The 21,733-nt window shown below is 46.3% G+C and overlaps 1 protein-coding gene across 1 annotated transcript in view; it reads left to right on the top strand.

Moving 5' to 3' along the window:
• LOC8050712 (sushi, von Willebrand factor type A, EGF and pentraxin domain-containing protein 1) overlaps window positions 1-21,733 on the top strand; it is a 247,178-nt gene that overhangs the window by 193,320 nt on the left and 32,125 nt on the right. The window contains exon 9 of the mRNA XM_042292376.1: window positions 21,429-21,629. Coding sequence (XP_042148310.1) covers window positions 21,429-21,629 — 201 coding nt within the window. The remainder of the gene's footprint in view (window positions 1-21,428; window positions 21,630-21,733) is intronic.

Raw genomic sequence — 21,733 nt, 5'->3', positions numbered from 1 at the left:
TCGGCCTGGTTCGACATGGCGTCGACTTGTATGTCAACACCCCATCCAATGCCATCGATGCGTTTTGTTTGGCCATGTTGCGGCTGTGTGTAAGCAGTCGCTAACTTGCCTCCGATGCGCAGAGCCTCACGCAACTACGGAATGCAAAGGCTCGAGCACTCTTTGCGTCAACTGCAAGAAACCACATGAAACAACATCACAACAGTGCCCATTCTGGCAAGCTGAGCGCTCCGTGTGTCGCTATCGCTGCGAGAACAATGTTTCCTTCGCAGAAGCTCGAGCCCAAGTTGACAAACGTACGGCCGAGCGGGCGGCTCCACGAGCCGAAGCTGCAACAGAGATGGTTGTTCTAAATGAAAAACTTCAACGGAGACGACGTCATTCTCGACGACGCCAGGCAGAACAACATATTGCAGACAAACAAGACCCGCCATCATCGCTTGTCGCCGAAGTCCCGAAGCCAATGGACACAGAGCCTGCGCCTAAGGAAGCACCTGTCCTTGTCTCCTCCGGCGAGAACAACGTGCGACAAAGCTACAAAGCAGCGCTGCAAAACGAGCCCTCATCGTCGTCACCACCAGTTCAGGCCGGACCTGTACTCCCGACCACTCAAGCTCCTCTAAGTGTTGGACAGGAGGCGATACCGTCTCTCCCAAATCCTAGCACCCTCACGTCCTCGTTAGGTAGCTTCGTACGCCAAATGCTCGTCATAGCGCGACAGTTTCTCCCGCTTCAACAGTATCCATGGGCAAACCAGCTCCTGAATTTTATCACACTTATAGAGCCCTTGATCAAAAGGTTTCTGCAATGAAAGTTTTTACTCCGCTCATTCTTATTTTTATGGCCTCCTGCCCATCTATCTTACAATGGAACGCCCGCAGCATCACTTCTAAATTAGCAGAGTTGCAGTATTACCTTTCATCTCAGCCGGTACCTATACTTGCAATTTCGGAATGCCGCCTCAGACATGGCTCTCGAATTCAGCCCTATGTCCATTACCCAAGCGCGGCCACCACGCTTAACAGCTCGTCACGGGCATCACTCTTTGTTCACTCAAGTGTGCAGCAAGCTGCGGAAGATGTGTCCCATCTGTGTACAGAAACAGCTGAATTTGCAGCATGCACAGTCATATTTCGCTCCTTTAAGATGACCATTGTGTCTGTATATATATATATGTCCTACTGGTCGCTTTGATGCGAACTGCATTAGTAGCCTACGTCTTCGATTTCCTGGTCGTCTCCTTATATGCGGAGATTTTAACGCACACCATCCTCTCTGGGGTAGTAAACGCACGACGCCTCGGGGTACGACTCTCGCAGATGAGATTGAATCAACAGATTTGATTATTCTGAATTACGGCTCTCCTACATTTTTTGGTCATCGTAGAGAACCTAGCGTGCTGGACCTTACTCTCGCTTCCCCCAATCTAGACGTGTACTGGTCGTTGGATGCGGACACACGTGGAAGCGATCATATTCCAATTTTGATGAATATACCCGAAGTGACCCGCCTCCCACTTCGTCAATACAGTGTAACCAACTGGGGCGTATTTCGCGCAAATTTTCGCTTTCTTGAGCCGTCAGAGGATATATTAAAAGATATATTCCTGCATGTCTCGTTCAATCCAGATATAAAATATCTTTAAGGATATCTCGGCCGTCCCCGGATTTGAGGTTCGTACGCTTACGTGCTGTTCGCCGCCGCACTCAGCGTCGTGCGCGCCGATCTGGCAAGGTCTCCCATTGGATAGACTGTCGTCGTGTTACGTCAGCTTTACTCCGTCACACTCGCGTACTTCGCCGTCGACAATTTCGTCAATTTGCTTCGTCATTAACTCCATGTACACCTAAGCCAAAGATTTACAAAGTACTGAGAGGTATGGGCTGCTCTCCAACACCTCGAGATTTGTTCATCGCCCTCAGTCTTAAAACTGGCCTTGAATTATCACGACTTGCAGATGATTTTGCGGTGCGCTTCATTGTACCCCAACGTCCTTCTGGATCTTCATATCCTCGATCACTGACTGGTCCTGCACGAAGTTCGGAGAGTATGGATCATCCTTTCACTATGTCGGAACTAGATGCGGCTCTTAGTAAATGCAAACGCCACAGTGCTCCTGGGTCTGATGGCATTACTTACCAAGCATTGCGTAACCTGAGTGACAAGTCACGCGTCGTCTTGCTCGAGCGCTTGAATTTGGCGTGGACTACTGGTATTCTTCCGCAAGAGTGGAAGCATGCTGTAGTAACCCCTATTTTGAAACGAGGCAAGCCTTCGTCGGAATTGTCATCGTACCGCCCAATATTTTTGACCTCGTGTGCTGGGAAACTTCTAGAACGCTTGGTGCTTACGCGTCTCCAGTGGTACCTTGACGACATTGAAGCACTGCCACCTGAAATAGCGGGATTCAGAAGTGGACGCTGCACTGCTGACTGTATTGCGAGCCTTTCATCAGCGTTGGAAGACGCTCGTTCACGAGGAGACACTGCTTTGGCAGTGTTTCTTGATGTTGAACGAGCTTTTGACTCGGTTCCACATGATGTAGCTCTTGCTTGCTTGAATCACCTTGGCGTAACAGGAGGAATGCTAAAATATTGCCAAGAGTTTCTGAGCAACAGGCCAATTAGTGTTTGCTTGGGCAAGACTACGGGAGCCGTGCATCCACTGTTGCGTGGGTTACCTCAAGGTAGTTGCCTTAGTCCAGTGCTATTTAACATCGTAATGACGACAATACCTTTATGCGTGCATAAATCACCACACCCTAGTTGTATGATCATCTATGCAGATGACATCTCTTTGTGGGCTTCCCATTCTGATCGACGCATTCTACGTCCCTTTATGCAAATATCCCTCGCGCGTGTTGCAAACATGCTAGAAGACCTCGAACTTTCCGTCTCAGCGCAAAAAACAGCTGTGCTCGCTTGTTCCCGCCGCCCCTTTCGTCATGGATTTCCGCGGCTTACTTTATGTTTGACTCGAGTACCGCGCGTGCGTAGCTATCGATACTTGGGGGTCGATCTTGATTCCCGATTATGTTGGCGTCGGCACGTAACGAATCTTGTACGTCAGACGGCGATGACGACATCTCTCATTCGTCGACTTCGTGGACTTGAGTGGGGATCGGCCCCTAAAGCCCTACTATACGTGCACCGGGCGTTTAACCTTTCCCGCATTCTTTATGCGGCGTCATATTTGCCGCCTACGCGATATCTATGGGATCAGCTGGAACGATGCCACCAAGCCGGAATAAGAATGGCTCTTGGTTTTCCCTCGCACTCCCGAATCGATGCAACGTGGATTGAGGGCCGACAGATGCCGGTAGCTTTACACGCTGTGTACCGTGCTTTTAAACATCTCGTTCGGCTTGCTGAGTCGACCAGTGGTGTCTCGCTGTTCACTGACATGCAACAGCGTCATCGTTCACAATATGGCGGTCACTGCACCTCTCTAGTTGAGGCTCTCGGCTTCATACCCTCCGTCCATTCTCCTCCAGTTGACTCCCCGTGGAGCAAGCACCCGTTCACCATCTACGAGGACGTCCCGGGTTTCCACGGAAAATCACGACATCCCTGTGTGGTTAGTCGAGCCCTGACAGAGGAGGTGATGACGCATCGACATTCCTCGTTTACGGCCCATTTATACTGATGGCTCTGTCGACTTCATTCATGATGTCGCGTCAGCAGCTTACCACATCCCATCGGAATTCTGCTCATGGTCAGGACGGTTCGACCATGCCGTGTCGTTGACTACAGCTGATCTGAGTGGAATCTACGCAGCTCTTCTTCACATCACGACGAAACCACCTAATAACTGGCTTTTGGCAACAGACTCTCGGTGTGCGGTGCATAATATCCTCAGCAGCAAAGGCGCCAATCCTGATTTGGTTCGTGAAATAATTAGGCTGGGTCATCTACTTGTCTCCCATGGCTCTAACCTGCTAGTACAGTGGATACCTTCGCACATTGGCTTACCCGGAAATGAGATCGCTGACCATCTGGCCTCAACCGCTCTAAAACTGCCCACTGCGACGTTGAATCTCCCCAGCCACTCTGACACGAGATTGGCTATTCAGACTTGGATACAACACAAGCATCCCGTTTCCAGTGTGGCGTCTGATGAACCTCCTCCTCCAGCTTGTACGCGTGGCCTAACACGGCAGTTCGCTTTTCTTCTCCACCGCTTAAGAGCAGACTGCGCGTACACGCAAGTGAACCTGCACCGCATCAAAAAAACAACCAGCCCCTTCAGCGAGCACTGCGATCAACCAGAAACGCTGACGCATATATTTTTTGAATGCCGACACTTTCTACAATACGGAAAGAACCGTCCTTCTAGCTTCGCTGAAGAGCCTCGGTGTTTCACCCACCCTCGTGCATATGCTATTCCCCAAGGGTCCATCATCCACGTGCATACGTCTCCGAAAGACTGTGTTCAGCTTCTTAGATGCCTGTGGGCTTCTGGCAAGGCTGTGATGAGTGAGAAAATACGATTGCCGACTTCTCTTTTCGTGCTTGTGTGCCAGTGATAGTTTTTCTCGTGAAGTTTTCTGCGGGAATTTTGTGAACATCCTGTGTTGCTCGCGTTCTAGATGTGCCCATTTTCTCACTTTTGATTGATTTCTTGCCGACTTTTTATTTTACTTTAATTTGTTAACTTGTATTTCATCATCCTATATTTCTCATCGCCATCTGTTCCCCCTCCTTTCCCCTGCATTCATTCTCATCAATACTGCAATAACCCAAGCCCGTGAAACTTTTCCACAGCAAGTCAGAAAAACCTCACGTCAGGCAAACACCACCACCACCACCAATTGCGTACCTCATGAACGGATTCTTTAATATACTACGAATTGTTGAGAATGATATGCAGGAGCTATATACAGCTGCTCATATTATGTGAAATATCTGTGCTACATACCTTTGCACCTTTCCAGATTCTTCAAATATTTCTGAAGCACCATTACTTGCACATCACTTGCCATTGCGCGGATATTAATAGCGCACCAGAAGCAATTCAATCTGGTACTCAGGAAGTGTAGAGTTTAGTCCAGTCCCGGTTACTGCCATAGACGCATCGAAGTCGTTTTCAGGGTAAACTTGGTGCTCAGCAGCGCTTCCGTGGTGGGAGGCGCTCATTATTGCCACGAGTCAGCCACTCATTGCTCTATCGATAGATTCTGAAACTAAAATAAGAAGCACAAACCATGTTTATAGGATGGAACGCTAACGTTTTAATTATGACTTTCTACACCGTGGAGCTGGGTTGAGTGACTTCCTAACCGTTTACAAAAAAAAAAAAAAAAAGCCGCTTAAAATCCAACATGGCGCAGGCCTTCAGCCATGTCGTACCGCTGCACTCTACCGCGGTACCCGCAGTACCGCTCCCACGCTAAGTCTCGCTTGGAAATTTAGGGTTCGCGCCTGCCATGCCACTTGTTACGGCAAATAAGTGTAAGTTCTGCTTGCCTACTTTGTGTCCAGCCGTTGACAGTCCGTTACTTGTCGTCGGCGCCTTGCAGGAAATCGAAAGAGATGCAGCACTTTCCGCGCTTAATTACGCATTTATTTGAGTCATTTGCATGACAACGAAAAATAATTTACACTGTCACTTTCAACGAGCGTTGCTATGCAAAAAAAATAAAATAATATTGCGCGCAGTATATGAAGAGCTGCTATGGTGAAGATCCCATGAGCGACACTGTTAGCGCGAACACGATATAGTACTTTTTCACTTTTAAATGCTATCGCCGGGCACCAAATTAAACTGCTTAGGTGAGTTCGCCAAGTAAATGGAAAATTTTTGTAGACTAGAATTTTTGTCTTCGCGATTTAAAACACAATACAATCATATCTCGTTAATATGAACGATGTGTCCTCATGCAATTCTAACTCCTTACGTTGAATACAGAAACCCGGACTACGGATGGACAGCTAGTTTGGGAACTAAATGAATACGTACAGTTGTTTTTATTATTATGGTCTTTGTAAAGACGTGCCACAGACGCAAAAAGGGGAAAACAATAGTGAAACAGAAAAATATTAGTGAAGCTCTTGGGTTACAGAATTCACCCAGAACTTCACTTTTGTCAGATAAGACCTGGGAACTAACAATGGTTAACATTTTCGGGCGTTTCCAGCCTGAGTCCCTTGCCTTCTTTCTCTATCACGGTTGCAGATGAGAAACATAAACAACATACCACTTGGTATTGATTCATTATTATGGATTACTAACATTATGGGCAAGTATTTTGGGGAATGGCGATGTCCATATGAACGAGAAAACGCTGTAAGAGCAAAGAGAAATGTCAGTTTTTGTTGCATGAAGACACAATAATTATAATTAATGTTATGTGTTACATAGAAACAAACCCAGTGTCAAGTAAATATGTAGTCCTGCCGGAGTTATTGGTTGTGGTATCTTGAATACCAACCTGAATGTATATTCTGATAAAAAATCAATTGTTCAACCTGTTTAATTGGACAATAAGGCAAATTTTAGTAGGTCAGATATTGTCCAGCAAAAGTTCACAACTCAAAGGGTAAAACTCTCCAAGTAGTTTAAGTTCTAGCTGCCAAAGGTCCTGTATTACTGGTTCCAGGCAACGTACTTCCCCCAAAGAGACTGCCTAAAGGCTGTTGGCCACCAGCAGGCTAACAGCTTTTCTAAATGAAGTTGATGCTCAGAGATAGATCTTGCTGCTATGATCTTGCTGCATAAAAATCAAAGGAAAAACCTGCAGACAAAGTCGACAACATTGTCTCTCGAGGGTCTCGAGAAGCAGAGCCGAAATATTTCAATTCCAGTTCAAAGCTCGTGTCATTCTGACTGGTCCATGGAAATAAAAAAATGAACACAATGCATTGTTATTTGGGCAGACTTATTCCTTCTTACTTACAGGCCTGATCCAAACTCTTTCCAGGCATATTTTGGGAATACTGTGTAGACCTTGCTGTTTCTAGACCACTTTGGGATTTTTCATTTCTCTTGACCTCTTGATGAGCGTCCGATACATGTCGCTTGCGGCGCCAAGTGTAACCGTGAGTTGAACCAGTTTTTTCTGGTGTGGCCACCGAGATCCTATGATTCCCATGGGATGGACAAGCCTCTTCATTGTTCTTTCTCATTTTCGCTGTTTGTGTGTTTTCTATCCTTTCACGATCTGCACAGGACAATGTAGGAACATATTAGTCTTTCTCGCCACAACACATACATTTTCAGAAGAAAAACAGGGCTACGAAACATTTCATACGGCTGCTCCTCAGCTTGAGACTACCGTTTTGTCTTGTTATCCTTCTTTTTGCCCCAGCCATTCTCGTTTTGCATTCCAGTTGTCCGTAGATTAAACTGCATAGGTCACTGTGGCAGAAGCTAGCATGCTGATGGTTGAATATTCTGCTTGATAGGTTGGCCAGCAATCATGTACACTTTATTAAAGAAATGACCAGAGACACCTTTTGTTTATCTTGGTTCCATCACCCTGGGTCTTGTTGAAGTGATTTCCATTGCTTGAGGATCTGTCTGGATACACAAAAAGAAACACAAAATGCAAATGTTGATATTTTATGTGCAACAAACAAAAAAAAAAATGCCTAACGTGAGTTTTAACTGTTGCGAGGGGAGGTCTAGAAACTTTCGAAAGAATTTCATACAGAAGGACTTACGGAACATCTCACGAAAGCTCTGCTGTCTGTGTTCTCTCCTCCTACGCACAATTATTTCGTGAGTTTAAAATTTTCTTTCGAAATTAAGTTATATTACTATCCAGCTTTCTTTCTATTAAAAAAAAAAAAAGGTGAACCCATCGCAGGGCTGTCAAAGCATCTACACGAGACAAATTAATAAAGATTGGCAGATATTGTAAGATATGAACTCGGGGAAATAATATAAAACTGGCAGAAAGGATATTTATATATCAACTATAATTTACTCAACATGGATTTACACCGTTGTGCGCGGCATAGACGAAAAATAGAGGACGGGAAATTGCGCCAATGGATCCTAAAATATTTTCAGGACGGTCTTCATCCACAAAATAACGTGCTAAAAACGCTCGCCTAAATGTGTGCAGCGCAATGAAATCACAGTGGTATTTTGTGAACTGACAGTTTAAGGAGCGCAGGATAGGTAGAGCCCAAAGCGTCTTATTATGGGTCCACGGCCCCCTACGAGGTTTCTAAATTATTTAATAAGAACACACACAAAAACGGATCTTCGTGCAAAAGGCTGTTAGTGATTATAGGGCGAGCAAGTTCGTCTTTTTTATGCGCACCTCATACGTTTATTTACTGTTCACCCCCCCACATGGCGTCCCCGACCTCGACCAATGACGGCGTGAGCTTGGCTGCTTCGTCATCCCGCGTTTTCGACGGGTTATCCACGCTGCCCTTTGATGGGCGGTCCCCTGTTTGCTTTCCGACGCGCCAAGGACGCATTTTAAAACACTTGCTCGCCGTATACACTGTCTCAAAGCCACACCTTAAATGGCTCCATTTGGTGCTGTTAAGAAGGCCGTCTCACGGCTTCATATAAGAAATGGGACAACGCGTTGTACGTTTTTCATAAAATGTGTGATTAAAGTTAAAAAAAAAAAAATTTAATCAAATATTAGATTTCTTTTTTCTTTTTCGCAGAACGCTTTGGACGGTCAGATGGATGCACAATAATGAACCAGTTCAATCTAAAGCCCCTTTAAATTTCATTCAAAACGACTTGCGCCACCTTGCCGGCCCTTAGGGACCATTAGAACAACAAACGGTGGGAAGACGGAGAACTGCGAGTCTGGAATGCTGGAATGCAAATAGGCAGCCCGATAAGCAGGCTGGCTACGAATATGACAAACATAAATGCCGATTTTCACAGACGAGCGTGGGTGAGAGGAAAGAACAGAAAGCTTCCGCCTCTGAAAGTTCTTGTAAAGAAATAAATCGCCGATTTGTTTCATATTTTTGCACTTTAGTTCGGCGAAGAGAAAACTTCATTCGTAAACACCCTAGGTACAAAAGAAAACTCCACCTAAATTATGAAAGTACGCTAATTTGATCACGACGCATAAGACATTAAAGCATACGTCAAAGAGGAATCTTAGATTTGTATTTAGGCTCCGCAGTTATTATTTTTCTTATGATTTTCCCTCAAACAAGTTTTTTTTTTTTCTTCTTCTTTTTTCGCTTCGAAGTATGCATTTTACGGGGGGATTTTCATTTCTTCCTCGCTCCGTATATTTCGTATCTTACAAGGAGTAATATCCGGCAAAACGTCGGAAAGTTAGGAGTGGTGAAGATAGATGATAAGAAGGGCAAAAAGACGGGGGGTTCGGCAAGTGGGAAATTTCGCGCACTGCCTGTATCTTTCTTTCTTTCTTTCTTCTCGATGATCGAGCGTCGTATCAAAGACGCATTAGCGATTTTTGTGTGTACATCTCTGTGCTCCGATGAGGCGTTCATGTCGAAGTGTCATTAGCTTTTTCAAACGCATCCCAAATTACTCTTCGTTTATACGAAGCTTCTTTTCGTCTTAAGGCTAGCGGAGCTCATGCAACCGAATATTGCACCAACAACTGAACTTAAAAAAGAAATGGTTCTACACACGTTTTAGACAATACAAACAAAAACAAAAAAGAACCACGCGTGAGTATTTATTGCTCAGTGATAGTAAATATAGTTTTTGCCAAAACGTTTACAAACTCGCTTCATAAAAACAGGCAAGATGGCAAACATTTCACTAAAACTTTGAGACTGGGACGAGAAGGGACGGAAAAACACAAAGGAATGAACAACACAACGACAACCACCACCAGCTCGTTTGCGCCCTAACCTTTGGTTTAAGAGATGGCAAGGATTTATCGGCTGCCATGGCCCTCAAACCACGCACATAGCCAGGATTTTTTCTTCTTTTTTTTTTGGGGGGGGGGGGGGGGGGGGGAGGGGGAGAGTGCAGGCTTCCCCATGACAAAATGCTGCATGAGGGGTATGGGACACATGCCTGCCTCAAAGGATATTCCACCTTGAAGGTAAGACAACGGTTTGAGCAAGTCTGGCATTATTGGAACGTCTTCTGAAAGACCCCACTTCTTCAGGTTGTTTAGCACAGTCCTCGACTTTTTCTTAATGTCTTAGACTGAGCTAAATCTGCGTCCTTTGAGGTTCGCATGAGGTTCACTTTCATTTTAGGGAAGATAAAAAGTCACTAAGGCCAAGATCATAAAAAATATGGATGATGAGGAATCAAAAACAGCCGATGCGGACTGCGACGTTGGTGCGCTGAAACGTGTGCAAGATCGTGTTGGCTGAAGCATCCATGGACGTGGGATGCAGGCAACTGAATGATTCACCATCGCAATGCCCCAGCTGCCCCAGCCCACACGTTGATCAAAATGTAGCTCATTGTATGGTCTGGAACGACACGGTTGCCTCCCTCATCGCCCATGTTCTTCTGATTCGGCTATCTGCGATTTTTTTTCATCTTTCCTAAAATAAACATGAATCTCAGAAAACGGAGACTGGGCTTAGTCGGAAAATTTAGAGCAGAGGCAAGGGGCGGCCCGAACAGCCTAAAAAGGAGGACTTTCAAGAGCCGTTTTAACAACTGCAGACTTGCTGGGACAGTGGAGTTATTTAACCTGATTTTATAAACAAAGCCTTCTTTTATACAGCACTGCAATTTCAACAAAATCTTACTTACCTCTATGTCCAATAAATATGTTTGTTTAAAGAAAACAGTTTAAAGCAGTTTTCGGATATCGAATCTTCGTCCTACTTTCGGTTGGTTTTTTGATCATGTAGGTCTTAGAAACTCAGCCTATGAATAGTATTCTTATTAATACCAATATCATCACTATTTAACGTGTTTACTCGAGTAACACCCGCACTATTTATGAACAAGGCCCTTGCGTCTACTTTCTCACAGAACAGATATACAGCCAATCATCGCGTTGCGCATAAATAGCACAGCGAATAAATAGATCGCGAACACGATTCTACATACAAATGTAATTTTCGCAGATGGTATCTTCGTGCAAAGACGTTATCTCTGTCCTGTAAACCGCTGGAGTCATGCTGTTGATCGCGGTGATTGGCAGACCGCGTTCTCCGAGGAAACGCGAACCCTAGGTTTTCTTCATAAACAGTGCGGCTAATCATATACGGTATATTATCATTTATACTGTATATTATATAATTATTATTTCCACGTAGACATGCTGACACTAGTCTGAGTGATAATAACGAATCTATTTGGCATGACGCCTGCTCGATCGGCATAGTTTGGTATGCCGATCGAAAGAAATGTCTGCGTGTCTACTTACCCGCAAAACACTCAAAGAGCCAATCTCTACGATCCACGAAATCTGCTCAGCGAATGATGAGGCGGAACATCCGTTTAGACCTAAAAAGGAAGTGTGTGCTGTTGCATTGCGTAATGCAAAGCGTCATGCTTGCATTGCGTAATGCCACAGCGCAGACTCCATTTTCAGGTCTAAACAGATGTTCCGCCTCATCATTTGCTGTGCAGATTTTGTGGATCGTAAGATTGGCTCTTCGAGTGTTTTGTGGGTAAGTAGACGCACGCATTTCTTAGAGTGTGTACGCATCAGCACAAAGTCGCGCAGGCTGCTTTATAGTTCATTTCACTTTAATTTTAGATATAGCCGACGATACGAACTGATGGGACCAATCAGCTCAACATCAGAAGCGCACCATCGTGGTGTTCGTCACGTTTTTGTACGTGTTTTATCATCGCTGAGCATATCATAAACAAAAAAATGTCCAGTGGCTTGCGTTTTTTAGGCTGCTTGATTGGTCCCATTGATCTATATGACGATTTGCTGGGTCGCGCACACTCTAAAAAAAGTCTGTGCGTCTACTTTCACGCACACCACTCGGAGAGCCAATAACCGCAATTTACGGAGCCAACTCAGCGAATGACGATGCCGAAACATATGTTTAGACCAAAAAACGCAGTCTGAGTTGTGACATTAAGCAATGCAAGCGTAACGTTTTGCATTGCTTAATGTCACAACTCAGACTTCGTTTTTGGTCTAAACATATGTTTCCGCATTGTCATTCGCTGAGCTGCCTCCGCAAGTTGCGGTATTTGGCTCTTCGAGTGTTGTGCGTGAAAGTAGACTTACAGACATTTCTTAGAGTGCATCCACGCTTCGAGCCCATTGCGCGATTGCGGACAGCGGTCGGCCATCTTACGTCACCCCCTGAAGCGTTGTCAAGGCTATGGTCACGTGACTTTTGCGTCTATTGTACGTGACTTGCACATGGTAACCATGGTAACTGTCAGGGCTTGACAGCGCTGGAGCGGGTGACGTAAGATGGCCGACCGGTGGCCGCATTTGCGGAGGGGCGATCAGCGATCCAGCAAATCCTTATAGAGATCCGTGATTTGTCCAATTACCTCGTAGCTTCGACTGCGTTTAGACGTAATCTGAAACGAACTACAGGAACTTGGACGAGTATTTTCATTGAAGGTGGGCATGTTCTGGCCGGGTAGATTCTTAAAAACCTTCTTATACTGCTGTCAGACGTGTACATTTAAAGTCCTTCAGAACGCATGCAAGCGCATGCAAGATCGCGAGCTATTTCGTCAATTCTTTAAAGGAGTGCGTTCTGAAGGCCTTAAATGTGCCTGTCTGACTTTCGCGAAGCGAAGATGATGATGTTTTGGCGATAACGGCACTCAAGCACTGAGAAGTCTAATGCTGATCATAATGATAATGATGACGATGAAGACGACATGACAGGGATGATGATAGATGCTATGCCGATGGCATAACTGATAGCACCGACTAGACTGATGATGACGACGGCAAAGACGACATGACTATAATAATGATGATGATTAATTGACGATGACGGAGCTGGGAGCACCATCAACAAGCTCTTTGACGGACGAGTATGATGCTGATCATAATTATCGTGATGACGATGAGGACGACACGACAATGATGATGTTGGATGCTTTGAAGATGACCGAGCTGAGAGCACCGACGTGACTTACGATGACGAGGATCGAGACAACGCGACGATAATGATGACGACTAGTTCGCGATGACGGATCTAAGAGCACCGTGAACAAGCTCGTCCACCGACGAGTCTAACTAAAATTGCGATTCTAATAATGACAATGAAGACGACCTGACAACGATAATGATTATGGTGTGTCAATGCCAGCGTTGAGAGGGTCGACAGTCTTGCTCGCGGGCCTAAGTCTTGCGGCCCACGCTTATCGGTTTGTTTGTCTTCAAATTCACGGCTCGCCACGGCATGAATGTGACGACCGCGTTTGTTCAGACTGCGGTATATATACTAAAAATATTATCGAGTGACTCCGTCATTAGGTAGCTTTAGAATAGCGTACACAGATGCTGCGCGCACTCAAAGAAACGGTCGCGGCCCAAACAGCGTTTTAGATTGGCGCATGGCGACGCGTTTTTCGTTAGATATCCTAAAAATATCAACGATATCAGGTTTAGTTGGTGATAGAAACAGCACAAAGATGATGCCTGCCGTGACGATGCACTTTTGGTGCTACTTAATTTGCTCCGTCGAACTGTAGCGTCGGCTGCCGTCGGACTCGATGCGAAACAGTATAAAATGAGAGAGAGAGAGAGAGAGAGAATGCACTTTAATATTGAGCACAAATTAAGTGTTCAAAACATCCATGGCTTGTAACACCAAGGCCATTTGGTCATCCGGTTCGTCTGACGCCAGCCAAGCACTCCAGGAAAGGGGAGGGGGGTTAGGGAGGAACGGTGTGGATAGTGCAATAGGGCACTGTAGGAGACAATGTTCCAGGTTGGCGTATGGGGTGGGGCAGTTAGGGCATGATGGATCAGAGCGACGTCGAAGAGGAAAAAGCCTAGCGGGAGTAAGAACGGTGTTCGTTTGGATTTTTCGGAGGACGTGAGTTTGTGCCACATTGAAGTTCGGGTGGGGTCGAGGTAGTCGTTGTTGAGAGTTACGGAGCCGCTTGTAATAGAAATTGATTGAGCGTTTGTAGATTAAGGCATCGTCACTGGTCGGGGGGCTAGGGCGCGGCATCACAGGCGCTCGGATTTGCATTTCGCGAGCGAGTTGATGAACCAACTCATTACCTGTGATCCCGCTGTGACCAGGGACCCACCGAACGGTGACAAAGGATGGGTTTAGTGGGCGTAGAGCTTCATCGAGGACCGATCGGAGATCTGGTGGGATTTTGCGTTGCTGCAGAGCACGTATGGCTGCCTGGGAGTCCGTATAGATTGTATAAGCTGATGTAAGAGGTAGTTGGGAGAAGGTTTGGATAGCATGTATAATGGGAACTATTTCTAGTGTGATGATATTTGGAGGGTTGCTATATGGACCGCAGGTGTGAACTGTGGCGGTTGGGGATTGTGGTGTATAGATTGCATATGCCCCAGCTCCTGAATCTCCTGTGTTGGAGATGGATGCATCAGAATATGCTATGGTGTGTGTCTGAAAGGGTGGATTATGATGGATAGCTTGCGCCCTCCTGCGACCGTCGTTGAGGCCAGGGAACATGCGGCGAGGCACAGGGGCGAAGCGCAGATTTAACGGTAGGGCTGGGGTAGGTATATGCAAGGGAAGGTCTATGGGGGAAAGTCCTGCCTGCTCCAGGAACAGGAACACCCTGCGGTGTTCCTGAGAGGCGGGCTTTCTGCCGATCTCGATGCAGGTGCAAAGGGAGGTGAGGGGGAGAAAGAGGCCTGTTTCGTATAGTTTTTGGTTGGAGGTGGAGATGGGAAGGTTTAAAGAGGCCTTGTATAATGTGTTTCATGCTGCTGAGAGTTTGTTGATTTGTTGTTGTGTGAGTGTGACATATGGTATAGAATAGAGAATTTTACTAAGGGCTAACGCATGAACTAGGTGACTCGCCTGCTTCTCGTGGAAACCCGCGTGCTTTTTGACCACTCAGCGTACCAGGGAGGTAACCGAGTGCCATGTGTTTACGGCTGAAACAACGTTGGCTTGATGTGATCTTTCCTGTAAATGCATGCCTAGAATTTTACACGTAGAGACTTTCGGGATGGGGTGCTGACCAATGTGTAAGGATATGTGCTGGTTAACAGATCGCTGATATTGAGTATGTGATAGAAGAAGCAGTTCCGATTTTTCTGGGGCAGGTTCAAGGCCTGCTTGTTCAAGATAATCAGCTATAATGTCCAGTCCCTGCTGTAGAGTCGATTCCACTTCCCCTAATGAGAGAGCGATGAGTCCGAGTCCAGAACAGTACGTGAGGCTGCGAAGCTCCTCGTGTGTCGAAGAAAGGGGCGTCCCTGTTGTCAACTCGTACGTGGGTTTTGTTATATTTCTGTTGGTATACGGCACGTTTTCGAGCGTGATGCTGCCCGGTGAACGAACATAACACACAACAACTTTGCGCGGCGATACTGAAGAGATAAAATATATGTTTAGACGTGGAAAAACAGTCTGACTATGTCAGGTGGCACGACGCAAGCACGTGAAAACCTCGTCTTCAGTGTCACATCGCAGACCTTTCAGCTCCAAAGACATTTTTAACCCCTTTTTGGCCGGGCTCCCTCTGAAGATGGTAACGATTGACACTTTTGAGAGCTTTTTTTGGAAAAATAGACGTACCGGATCAACCGTATGCTACAAAAAACTGGAGGCGATGAGGAGACGAGGGCGCGCGAGGACGTCAGAACGCCATGAGAAATTGTTATTAGCTCGCCTGCATACTCACTGTTTTCTTAGAAAACTCAGTTAATTGGCGCCGCAATGTAAATATGGAGCAAACAACCACGTTGCCACGGCGATGCCACGGCGACTCCATTTTTTTCCGGCAGGTCCTGTGATACTGCCGATTGATTCGCGAGAATCTTTCCTTTCCAACCGAAACATTCTTTTTTTCCGAGAGAGGGAGCGAGAGAGAGAAAGAGAGACACGGTTTTGTTACTCTTTCCCCTCTTGGCTGAGGATAAGAGTTCTGCTCCTTCAGCCTAACCACCTCGATTAACGAAGACGTATGGCGGGAATTGTCTGTCCACCGCGGAGCATTGTGACGCAACGTCAGTGGCGTTTAATGGTGCTGCTCCCTCGAGATTCATTTGCGTTTCTCCAGTGCCTCTTCTCTTTGTTGTCTGTGCATCTATTTTTTTTTCCGCGAATCGACAGCGCGACGGCGCTACTGTACATCCCACTCGTAAGATATTTGGGACATCAACTGCCTGCGCAGCACTTGGAAGAGCAAATCCCTACAATCTACAAAGGGACCTCGGTAAACTACGAGCCTAAAAATGTGTGTAGACCTAAAGAAAATGACTGTATATGTTGAGCAGGATCCTTCCAACAAGCTCACTGTCACATATCGAACTATTTTAATAAATCTGAGTATATTTTCAGCCTCATCGATCACTGAGCTCCATCCGCTTCTGATGTTGCCGATGCAGTGATACAAGGCAAAGGAAGCCTTTCAGGCGTAGGTATCGAGCGGCGGCGCTTGCAGAAGCACGCACTTTTAGAAGTCCCAGCATGCCTACTGTCCCGCAATAGAAGTGTACACCAGCAGTGATATGCTTTCAATCAGTCCAGCTAATGAGAAGGGGGATCAGTATCGCGCCTCCAATCGTCATCCAGCTTTAGCAGCAAAAAGGGTCGAGATCACGTCGAGACTGCATGGCCGTTGGAGCATGCCGTCGATCGCCGTCCTAACTTGTCGAAGTGATCGAAGAGAAAGCAACGTTCGGTTGGCATATGCAGTGAATTGTTGCGAGTTTATTCTGGGGCAATCCTAGGACTGTACTCCTCATATGGAACAAGAATGAACCATAGCCTGAAAAGTACACTGCGCCACAAACCTAACCGTGTGACTATAACTGGTTTTTTTTTTCGTTTTTTTTTTCTTTTAATATTAACAAGGTTGATAAGGCGAATATTCAGTTCATTTTTATTATTAATATAAGGCTGTGTCCCGAGGCCGCAAAGAAGGGGGGGGGGGGGGGAAGAGTGAGGAGGGAGACAAGAAAAAAAAAAGTTGCTATAAAATGTACAACTATACGTTGTATATTTACGTTGCAAAAGAAAAGTGAAAGCCGCTTACAACTCCCTGTAACGCCGAATTAGAGCGCAGCTCTTGAGGAGGAGGAGGGAAGGGCACTGGGGGGGTTAAACTAACCAGGGGGGGTCACGTGACCCCCAATGCCGATGATGTCATCACTGACGTCACTGATGACGTCATCAGTGACGATGACGATGCGGGTACCGATGACGTCATTAGTGACGTCACTGATGACTTCACCAGTGATGATGACGATGCGAATGTCGGTGACGTCATCAGTGACATCGCTGATGACGTCATCAGTGATGATGACGATGACGATGCCGGTGACGACATCAGTGAAGTCATCAGTGATGATGACGATGACGATGCGGATGTCAGTAACGTCCTCAGTGATGATGACGATGACGATGCGGATGCCGGTGACGTCATCAGTGATGATGACGATGTGGATGCCGGTGACGTCATCAGTGATGATGACGATGACGATGTGGATGCCGGTGACGTCATCAGTGACGATGACGTCATCGGGGGGTCACGCGACATCGGCGGTGGTCACGTGACCTCGAGGAGGGGGTCACGTGACCTCAGGGGAGTCACGTGACTTCGGGGATGTCACGTGACCTCGGGGGGTCACGTGCCCCCCCACGAGGTCACGTGACCCCGGTGGGGGGCTCGCGCGGTGCATTATGGGACATTTCCCATGATGCACCACGCGGTTACGCCGACGGCGACGGCGACGCCGCTCAAGCCGGAAACGGGCCCCTAAGAGCTGCGCTCTAAAATAATATCCAAAGGTCTTTGCAATAGAAATCTGCAAGCCAGCACACGCTCAAAGTATAATGTGACTGTTCAAAGTGATTATAATGTATCAACAAATTATTAAACGCAGAAATTCAACACCAAATAACCCGAGAACGTGAGCGCTAAAGCGATACTGAATTTAAATTTGGATTAGGCAAAATAAGTCTGCAGAAGCGTTGAACGGGACGCTACGAACTCCAAAATCACCACTCATACATCGAGATCTCAAACAGAAGTCCGTACTTTTGGAAAAGAAGGGCGCGATCAAGCAAGGTCTTTGACGTCATTGTCTCCCGGGAGATTTTGAGAAGGAGGGGAAGCGGCCTCGCTTCTCTCCTCCTCGCTCCAGTTCACCAGGACTGGATTCCAAATCTTATCCAAATGAATCCGAGTTACTTCGTTGGGTCGTATCACCTGACAACACAGATTAAAATGCGCTGAACGCGGGTAGGTTTTGGAACGCCAAGGTACTAAACCCTTATCCTAAAGTAAGATCGAGTAAATTTTGGAACACGGCCCAGCTCGACGGGACGTAGTGAGGAGGAGAAAGAATGGCAATCGTGACGTGACTTGTCTCGTCGGCGTCGTCGGCCGTGCTTAATCTAGCACTTCTTTTCCAAAAAGGTGGCCATCCGTTAGAGATATCGTTGTATGGGTGATGCGAATACGGCCCATAAACCGCGTGGCCACGATCGTGTAATCCAGGCTCTCTACTACCTGCTCCGTTTCATCTTATGCTGTACCACAGTGAAGGCTAGAAGCGCGAGCTCATGGCGTTGGAAGCTGCCCTTATTGCACGAGAGCTTGTGCAGCCGAGATTTGCCATTAAGCAAGGAGCTCGTGCTTCTAGCCTTTCCTGCGGTACATCATAAGGTGAAACAAAGTATAGTACGTGTTTGTGTTTATTCGGAGCGTTCTTAAAGGAATCGTCCGGTCAAATTTTGTATTCAAGAAAACATTTAGACCTCACTGTCAATGGCTGTAGGAGCATCTTCCACGACAAACCTGAATTTTCTGGGCTTCCCTGCACGGGTATTTGTCTTTTAAACCGAGCGTGCATAAACGGTGTTTTCCTCTTCCACCTTCGGGACAGCGGAGGCTCGGACGTAACATAATGCAATGAACGCTCTGAACTAAACGCCCTTCGAATTTTGCCCTCCGCGTAAGCGCTTCGACGTAATTCAACCTCGTTGCTGCGATGAAAAACAAAATATGAATGAAAGGGGACTTTCAAGCGGTTGTCACGTTGCACACTTCTCCGCGAAATTTACTGTGGCAAGTAAAACGGAACGCTGATGTGCGTTGGGGCACCGTGTTCGCGCGGTGGAATGAGGCATAGGATCTGACAGTTGCAAGCCTGGTGTGACGTCACATCTGGCATGGGAGCGCAGCCGTTGATACTTGCTAAATTTGGCATGGAGTCTCGTGTAATTATCCGTCATTGATTACACTAAATTGGAATGTCGTTTGATAGACTGAAAATGGCCTATGTTAATCATTAGGCTCCCGGCAGGAAGCCTTCACAAAATCTTAAGAACTTCCGGTTTTTTACCAGGCAATCGCTTTAAGTTGTACTTGACTATCGACCGTTCTGTCTTCCTTTATTTTTCTATTCCAAAAATTATTCGTAATCTCGTGACTGATCGAGCAGGTGTCTATGAGAATTAGAGTCGCAAGGCGGGACTTTGACTGTCGCGAGGATTATCCTGTACGCGAGTGGGCCCCCGGTCTCGCACGAAACTGCCCGCCTAATCTTCGCCCGAAATACACTCCTCGAACGAACTCGTTTCGAGGAGGATATCGGCGAAACTTCACTCCGAGTTTACCCGCGGTGGCTTTTCCGCTAGACTCGAAAAGTTTCACGTCGAGCTCCGATAACACCCTGAGTTCGCCAAGAAAAAGGCTGGGAGACTGGCCCTTTCTCACGTATGGACATGACGGCATGAAACGCTTATGTGACGCAAACATCCTCAAATGTCCCTGTATTTACAAAAAGCAACGCTATTCGGGCGCAAAAAAAAAAAAAAAATCGTGATAATAAACGCAGTGTATTCTCACAAAGGTGTCTCTAGGCGATGCAATTATCATACTCAAAGTTTGTGAGTGTAAATTTGTGGGAAAAAAAGGCAAAAAAATACAACCTTATTATTTTATATGCAACGGAAAACAAAGGGAAAAAAAAGAAAGGTAAACAAACTGTCAAGTTTCAGCCGCTACTCAGGTATTGTAGAATACACGATCAGCTCTGCTGGATCTACTTTAGGGTTTTTAAATTTCCGAGAGCTTTTAAATTATTGTGCCAAGTTATGCCATATTTGATTAGCAGCGTCATCCCGATGGCTTGCTTTTGTTTTTCTTACGCCGATAGAAAAAAAAGATTTTTTTAACGATTTTTTCTAAGAAACTTATACTCACGAAGTTGGTGTATGATTAAAGGGCCACATACGGCCTAAACACACCTTGTAAAATCGCTTCATTGCTTTCAGTCGATTCACATGAATATTTATTACGGCCGAACGGCGCTCGAAAACACTTTGCATAATGTACTGCACCGTGGAGGACTCGAAACACGTATATCACCGGTTATTTCGTTAACCTGTTCACCCCCATGAGGCTCCAGTGACTTTCTCGGTGCCAAAAGGGGTAAACAATTTTTAATAAGAATACGTTTCTTTTCAAATATTTTTTTTTGCTTGGGGTTGAATTTGAAAAGAGAGGTAACGCCGCGTTTCACGGTGGCGTCGCGTGACACGGTCACGTGACGCCACCGTGTCACGTGACGTAAACTTTTGTCTGGACAGACTCCCCGTTGACAAAAATGTGGCAAAAACTTAAGCTTCTTGTGTATGTGTTTTTTGTTTTTTGTTTGTCTTTTTAGCAAGATAATTGGAGTTTGCTACTTCTTTTTGTTTCCTGCTATAGCCTTCTGCGAGCTGCAATCCTTCTGCGAGCTGCAATCCTCGTCTATGCGGAGAGTAAGTCGTCTGCTTCTTGCGCAGAAGCTGCAGTGACGTCAGAGCGACGCCAAGCTCAGATTGGCTTTGATTGAAACGACAGTGGGTAGACCTTAATGCCAGATGCTTTGAGGGCTACCCACTATTATTTTCAATTGGCCAATAAGAGCTCGGTGTTCTGACATTATCGCAACCCCTGCGTATAAAGCAGACGAACTTGCGCTCCGAATTGAGCTCGCGTTTTGAGTAAGCGCAGTAGCTCTCTCGTACGGAATGTCAAACGCCGCGTGTCCGTCCACAGCCCAGTTACTAGCCATTTTTCTCTCTACTCGTTGTCACATCCAGAAAAATAAGTTTTGCGCAGAATTCATGCGCTGCGCAAAGTAGTTCTTAGAATATTTGGTTGTCGACGGAAGGAGTGATGTTCTTGTCATTTCAAACTTGTAAGACTTGGTAAAGTAACCTAAAGCTTATATAAAATGCAAGTACACATTTCAATACGTGAAATAGAGACATTAGTAACGTTCCAGGCTGAGACGGACTTTTATTTTTTTTTCAATTCTGTGTCTGGAGACGCGCTCCCCCTCCGCTTCGGCTGCTCCCACCGTCCCCTTTCCACTTTTCTTCTCTCTTTCCGTTGGGCAGTAACGTGCAGCCTCCCGTCGGTGGAGCACGGCTCGTTCCGGGAGCTGACGACAGAGCGGCCTCTGGAGCCCGACGAGAGCGTGGGCCACGGCACCCTGGTCGAGCTCTTCTGCGACCCCGGCTACCAGGTCCAGGGACAACCGGAGCTCCGCTGCTGGCAGGGCGGATGGGGACCCGCGGCCTTCCCAGAGTGCTTGCCAGGTGAGTGGACGACGTCCTTTTTGGGATTACACCTCTTGGACAACAGTGTTACAGCTTACAACCTCTTGTGATTATAGTTTTCCTGGTGAGATGATATCTTTCTT

Source organism: Ixodes scapularis, unplaced genomic scaffold (assembly GCF_016920785.2).
Source record: "Ixodes scapularis isolate PalLabHiFi unplaced genomic scaffold, ASM1692078v2 PGA_scaffold3__209_contigs__length_174095766, whole genome shotgun sequence".
NCBI lineage: Eukaryota > Metazoa > Arthropoda > Arachnida > Ixodida > Ixodidae > Ixodes > Ixodes scapularis.
The sequence above is the reverse complement of the archived record's forward strand: the minus strand, read 5'-3'. Positions and strand labels throughout refer to the sequence as shown.